The 7,500-nt window shown below is 46.1% G+C and overlaps 1 protein-coding gene across 4 annotated transcripts in view; it reads right to left on the reverse strand.

Moving 5' to 3' along the window:
• Window positions 1-7,500, reverse strand: part of LOC138966984 (uncharacterized) — a 77,107-nt gene that overhangs the window by 10,000 nt on the left and 59,607 nt on the right. For all 4 annotated transcript variants that reach the window (XM_070339401.1, XM_070339400.1, XM_070339403.1 and 1 more), the window contains 6 exons: window positions 7,155-7,275; window positions 6,170-6,435; window positions 5,316-5,402; window positions 3,258-3,381; window positions 2,671-2,844; window positions 1-34 (listed from right to left, as the gene is read on the reverse strand). The exon at window positions 1-34 is cut by the window's left edge and continues 73 nt beyond it. In XM_070339401.1, coding sequence (XP_070195502.1) covers window positions 1-34; window positions 2,671-2,844; window positions 3,258-3,381; window positions 5,316-5,402; window positions 6,170-6,435; window positions 7,155-7,275 — 806 coding nt within the window. The remainder of the gene's footprint in view (window positions 35-2,670; window positions 2,845-3,257; window positions 3,382-5,315; window positions 5,403-6,169; window positions 6,436-7,154; window positions 7,276-7,500) is intronic.

Here is a 7,500-nt window from a genome sequence, read left to right on the forward strand (position 1 = left end):
GACATGGCTGAAGCCGGCGATATCTCGTACTTGGCTGAAATTGTTAAAAGGGAATTAACAAAAATTCACAAGAAAAATAACCACGTTTTGCACAAATAAGACAAAAGTCACAATAACGTTTGAAAATGAATCAAGGAAAAACGATTTCACAAGCAAAACAGTCGGGATTTGCACAATTTTCTTTTTTAATTACAACTGAAAGAATTTTACAAGAAAAATAACAAGGGCTTACAAAACATACAACAAAAATACAGATTTAAAAAACAATCTACCAAAAGGCTGTATAAAACTGTTTGAGACACAGTCCTGAAACTGCCAAAAATCGGTCAAAAAAGGACTGTTTTATGCGCTACCAAGCACACTTCTGAAAATGCCCACAAAATGTATCGCCCACATTATTATAATCTAATGTCATAACAGAGAGTTAGTGACGTCTCAACGTTACCTTGCACAGACAGGAACAATTGTGAATTAAGTTAAGAACCAGCAAATGCCAGGGGTTTAGATGTTACAAATTAACTGAACTTTCTCCACTCAAAAGATAGCAAGGGGAGAACAAGAGAACACAAGCAAGCTGAAATACTCAAAAGAAAATGGAAATGTTGCTTGTAAAAGATAATAGGTATCATAACAGACGTGCATACAGTTGAGAAACTTCATGAAAAGTGACCAAAACGACGACGAAGACGGAAATAATGTCTTGGTATAATTATGGCAAAGGTAAACAGAGCAGCTGTCCACTAGCTATACTGTTCAAAAAAAGAAACGCATAGTTGCTACTTGCCAAATTTGTTTTATTTTTCTAAAAAATTAACAGAAAATCCAATATTTAGATTATTTGTTTGAAATTTGGTATGGACACAGTTGAATGCACACACAGTTCATTTGCATCTTCAAATCAATCAGTCAATCAATACGATTGGGTGCCGAGGCTGTCAAGTCAGTAGGGGGTGTGACTGTCTTGAGCAGCAACAACTGCCCGGCACCTTCTGGGCATGGACTGGATCAGATGCCGGATATCTTGCTGTGGGATGGTGTCCCACTCCTCCTGAAGTGCCTGCAATAGATCGAGGTGATTTGCCGGCGCTTCTTCTCGCCTGCGCACACGTCTGTCCAATTCATCCCAGAGGTGTTCTATCGGGTTCATGTCTGGCGACATGGATGGCCAGGGAAGCACCTGGACATGGTGGTCGGTGAGGAACTGGGTGGTGAGTCGTGCTGTGTGCGGGCGAGCGTTGTCCTGCTGGAATATGGCATCCTGGTCAGCCAGAAGAGGAAGGGCGTGTGGGCGCAGAATTTCCTCCACGTATCGCTGGGCAGTTATGCGCCCTTGGACGTGCACCAGGGTGCTCCTTCCAGGGCGCCCCCCACACCATGACGCCTCCACCACCATGAACGGGTGCCTCATCCACACAGTTGGGCGCGTAACGTTCGTTTACTCTCCGGTAGACCCTCCTCCGACCATCATGTCGCTGGAGCAGGAAGTAGGACTCGTCGCTGAACCACACGTGTCTCCAGTGATTCCGGACGGTCCAGCGAAGGTGCTGGTTGCCCCACTGCACTCGGTTCTGGCGATGGCGGCGGGTGAGGACAGCTCCTCTGTGAGGTCTGCGAGCTCTCAAACCAGCTTCATGCAGGCGGTTCCGCACGGTCTGGTCCGATAATCGGTGTGGCCCGGGGAGAGCCTGGACAGAAGATGAGGCCGACAGGAAACGATTCCGGAGGTGGCGGAGCCGTATGAAGCGGTCGTGAGCAGCAGTTGTCGCCCTTGGTCTTCCCGCTCGTGGCAAGTCAGCAACGGAGCCAGTGGCTTGAAACCTGACCCACAGTCTACTGATGGTGCTCTGGGACACGTGGAAGTGCCTGGTGATTGCACTTTGACTTTGGCCTGCTTGTAAACGACCCAATGCAATTTGGCGGTCTTCTCTGCTCAATCGGGCCATCTTTCGTCGCTGAATTGTCGTCTGATTTCTTTGTGGCGAACAATCCGCTTGTATGGGTTTTGGAAGACATGGTGAGAGCTCAATATTCCCCGAGTTTCACGAGATTACACTGAAGCATGACGAATGGTCATGCCAAATGAGCAATTTTGACATTGTAGCCACTGATAACGCATGCGTCACGTGCAGAGCTCACTTGTGGCAATGGACGAAAGGTCGACGACCAGATAAACATTTTCTGCAGTTTGGTGGATATCCTTGTAGCCATATAATTAAATTAACCAAATATTACAAGCTATGCGTTTCTTTTTTTGAACAGTATATTTCAAGGTAACCTATTATGGAAAGGATCTCACATCAGTTACAATATCATCAGTGCGAACATAGTAATATCACGGGTGTTGACAGTGTTTCTTGTCTTTCACAAATTTGCCGAAATGGCCACTAAAGTCTCGTCAATTTGTGCAACTTATAGAGTTCGTGGCGTCCCCTTTCCCCCGCCTTAAAGAAAGTTTCACCAGATTTGCTGACATGACGGCAAAGTTTTCGTCGATTTGAAATATATGTTTGCGGCAATGGCGTTTTGCCAACTGCCGGCGCAAAACGCAACCCCTGTACTTTATTACCTTGCCATTATTTTTAAAACAACACATAAAAGGTATGTTGTTGGAACGTTTATTTATTGACAAAACAAAACGTTTTTTATTATCTGCCTATGGCATGGCCTTACCGAGTGAAGGTGCAGCCCCCAGCAACGTTCCCTCAAAGTAGACATTATAGTTGGTCCAGTGGAGGCGTGTCCTCTGCACGCGCACGGGCGTGATACCCGCGTTGATCGACACCTGTAGCTGCATCAGCTGACCGACGTAGGGGGCCAGCTGCGGCATCAGGTTTGTGTCTTTCACTGGTCAAGAGAAAATGACAGTCCGTGCAGGATTATTAGAAAAGCTCAGGGAGAAAAACAAACAAAAGGAAAAGGAAGGAGGAAGGAAAGAAGAAGGGATTTGATTCTAACACACTCCGCTTTTTGTTCCCTGTGCAGAGCTGCAGTTTTGAAGTCTTTCTAATAATGAAACAAATTCAACAGTTGTACAAGCCTTGCATGCACATATCAAGTCTTCTTCGTCTCGTTCGCACACTGTCATGAAGCGTTTGGTACGTGGTGCAGCATTCAGGTACCGCATGGGTCCTGCACCTCCGCTTTCGGCCCAGCTCGGTCTGTCCATCGATGAGTAAAACACATCGGCCCCTTACATGTCAAGTAATGAAGCATTGTACCCTTACACTCAGAGGAAAGTAGCAAGGGAAGACTCTGACCTTTCAGGGCGATTTCAAAGTCGATGGAAGATTGTCCTGGGAAGCATGGCGTCACGTCGAAGGCGTTAGCTTGCGCAGAATCCTGATCAAAGTCGTGAATCTCATACTGCTGGTCCAGAGTTCCCTGCATAAATGTGTATACAGTTTGCATTGATCGTGTTTATGTGTGTGAAGGGTCTGTTGGACTAAACTAACCTGAAATGTACATACATTTCAATAACGTTTACGGCACACACGCGCGCACACACACACACACCAGGGGCAGATCAGTTCACAGGGGCGGACGAGGGGGGGGGGCACAGGGGGCACGTGCCCCCCCCCCCCCCCGAAAAAAAAGAAGAAAAAAAAAGAAGAAGAAAAAAAAAGATTTTTCTATGCTGATTCTATGACCATTTCTAAGTTCAAATGGCACCAGATGGCACCATTTTGCTTCTTTGGGCAAAAAAAAATTCCGGGGGGGCATGCCCCCGGACCCCCCTAGCAAATTCGGGCGCTTCGCGCCCATCACATTCACTTTCGATTCAAAGTGCCCCCCCCCCCCCCTTACAAAGCAACTGATCCGCCCCTGGTTCATTTTATGGGGGGGGGGGGTTCCAAAAGTATATTGTGAAGATATGGGTGTGAAGGCGCGAAGCGCCGAGCCGACGGCGCAAAGCGCCGAGCCGACGGCGCAAAGCGCCGAGCCGACGGCGCAGAGCGCCTAGCTTGCTTGGGGGGTCCGGGGGCATGCCCCCCCGGAAAGTTTTGAAACAAGAAGGGCAAAGCCCATACGACTCACATGCTTGACCTTGACCTTTACATGACCTTGACCTTCAGGGTCAAGGTCAAATAACTAAACCTAGCAATGACATCATACACTAAGAACTGCTTTACACATTTTTCCTACCAAAATACATGTGTCCTTGACCCAAGGTCAAGGTCATCCAAGGTCATGCAACACAAAGCTGTTAATTCAAGACATAGGAAGTACAATGGTGCTTATTGGCTCTTTCTACCATGAGATATGGTCACTTTTAGTGGTTCACTACCTTAGTTTGGTCACATTTCATAAGGGTCAAAGTGACCTTGACCTTGATCATATGTGACCAAATGTGTCTCATGATGAAAGCATAACATGTGCCCCACATAATTTTTAAGTTTAAGTTATCTTCCATAGTTCAGGGTCAAGGTCACTTCAAAATATGTATACAATCCAACTTTGAAGAGCTCCTGTGACCTTGACCTTGAAGCAAGGTAAACCAAACTGGTATCAAAAGATGGGGCTTACTTTGCCCTATATATCATATATAGGTGAGGTATTCAATCTCAAAAACTTCAGAGAAAATGGGAAAAATGGGAAAAATAGCTGTTTTTTAGACAACATTTATGGCCCCTGCGACCTTGACCTTGAAGCAAGGTCAAGATGCTATGTATGGTTTTTGGGGCCTTGTCATCATACACCATCTTGCCAAATTTGGTACTGATAGACTGAATAGTGTCCAAGAAATATCCAACGTTAAAGTTTTCCGGACGGACGTCCGGACGGACGGACGTCCGGACGGACGGACGGACGGACGACTCGGGTGAGTACATAGACTCACTTTTGCTTCGCATGCGAGTCAAAAAATGATGCAAAATGGTGCATTCTGGTGTATTCTGAGGATGATCATTACCAGTTTCAGGCAGCAGATTTTGTCACTGATTAATGCCCCAAAAAAACACAATTTTTTTTGTTTTGTTTTTGGCTGGGGGGGGGGGGGTTTCCGGAAACCCCAGAAACCCCCCCCCTCGTCCGCCCCTGCACACACACACACACACACACACACACACACACACACACACACACACACGCACATACACGCACGCGCACACACACACACACACACACACACACACACACACACACACACACACACACACACACACGCATTGGGAGAGACAGAAGGTCAGACATGAACATACAGACACAAAAAAAAGGAGACATAAACAGATAATGAGATAGAAAATTTCGATCGAGGATCACAATTCGTTTGTAGACACACAAAAACCAGCGTCTCAACACGGACAATGATTACTAACGGTTTCCCACATCATGATCCTCATCGGAATGGCTTTGATACTATTGTAGTCGCTGTCAGACCCTCTGTCTGTGATGTCATCCGCACCCTGTTGAACAAGAAAGGCAAATGATCAAACGACTCACTTTCGTCGTATGTAATACGATTCAGACATTACTTGACCCAAATTTGACCCCGCTTGATTTAAAGATTGAGAAGAGATGGAAGTCACTAAATTTTGGGAGTGTGAACAGTTTCAACGCGTATACCTGCTTGAAAAATGTTCCAGACAATCATACATTTTTTCATTATTTTCCCAAACCTCGACTCTGCTGTGTCGTTGAAATTCTACTGGCGTCAACCAGGTTTTGCGTAATGCCTGGAGGTGACCAAACTCTGGAACCGGTCAAGGACATTATATTTCCTACTTTTTGACACGAACTCGACCCTAATGTGACCTTGAAATTGAACGAAGATTAACCAGACTTGCGTCATGTATGCATGCCAAGCAAACCATCGAAGTCTGAGCAGTTTCAACCGGCCCCCGTTAGTAGGGGGCATAGTAGGTAGTGGGCTGCGTCCGTTAGCTCGGGACAGACCCACTACTGAACACCGTCGAAGTGACTCAGCAGAAGTGCAGTGTCATCTTCCGAGGGTAGCCTACCGTAGCGACCCGACATCCCCCCCTGGAGCGTCTGTAAAATCGACAAATCTGGCAGCGGAACGAAGCAGAGACGGGGCGGTGTGAGAGCACAACGGGACAAGGAACAGGTGTAAAGACGGAAAAAAAAAAAGTCTGAGCAGTTTCAAACAGAAATGTCCACTAACTGAAGGAAGTAGACTACAAAGACGACAATTCACACTCTCTATACTCACCGAAAGGAAGTAGACCTCGTAGACGACGATTCCGTGTCCAGGTATGTTGGTCAGCACGGCCTGAAAAACGTCACACTGCTGACCGCGAGCCAACCTCTGTCCGGCGTAAAGGTAAGTCGTCTCGTTCAGGTTGAAGAACTGCATGGGTTTGCGCATGCCCAGCGTTTGGCGCGTGATGTTGTAGACGGCGTCGAACCCTTTGGAGTCGAGAGGAATGGGGTCCACTGAGCATTCGTTCATGTCCACGGCTATCGTGTATTGTACGCCTGGACACGCCACCACACAAGACAGAAATGTTCAGTGAGTTTCCCGTGCATGGAAAAGCCTAATGCTATATCGTCCATTTTAATCATGAAGACGGCGTCAGCATGCTTTCCCAGCAAAGTTCCAAGAAGCGGTGCAAACTGAGTGGTGTAAAAATTAATTGCAAATCAGAGCGATGACCAGACCAACCTGTAAGTTTTATGTTTAGTTACAGTCATTCCAAGAAGTCAAACAGTATACACGTGGATCTCAAGAACCCGTCAGAAAATACATGAACTGTCTCCGACGGTTATACACGACATGAAATGTTCAGGGAATTCGTCAATTTACTTAATTGAGTTGAACCGTCCAGGGGCGGATCACATCATTTTTAAGGGGGGGTTCCACATTTCTGTTAGGGACAATTCGACGACGCGAAGCGTTTAACAGAGGGCGCGAAGCGTTCGAACCTACTACATGAAAATGTTGATAAAAATCGGGGAAAATGGAGCAATCTGGTGCAATCTGAGCCATCAGTTTTTCTTTGTTTTCAAATTTATTTATTTGTCCTTTTTTTTTCTTTCTTTTTTCGGCTGGGGGGGGGGGGGGGAGGGGGTCCGGAAACCCCGGAAACCCCCCTAGATCCGCCCCTGTGAACGCATACGTAAATAATTATTCAAACATTCAATTTGATGGCAACTATTTCATCGTATATTAAAAGCGAATTATGAAAATATCTTACCAACTCCATAGTCATGAATGACGCGGAAAGGACCGCTGGACATACTAAAGTCAGCGGACACACCTGCTGGCACCGTCCTCTCGTCAAACCGCACCAGTTGAAGGTCATAGTCATACCAGATCTGTAGCAACGACCCACACAATTAACAAAAGTCAGAGATAATAGGTTAACCAAAATCCTCACAGAGGCTTAATCGACTAATGTATTATTTTTTTAATTTTAGAGAAATCGTTCGTTGTTCACGTGTGTGAAGTACATGTACGTATAGCTGCGGCTGTTTATTGTTTTGGGGAATTATTGTATACTTGTTCGGTTTACTTCAATTTTATTTTATTTTACTAAATAT

This window comes from Littorina saxatilis, linkage group LG5 (genome assembly GCF_037325665.1).
Source record: "Littorina saxatilis isolate snail1 linkage group LG5, US_GU_Lsax_2.0, whole genome shotgun sequence".
Taxonomy (NCBI): domain Eukaryota; kingdom Metazoa; phylum Mollusca; class Gastropoda; order Littorinimorpha; family Littorinidae; genus Littorina; species Littorina saxatilis.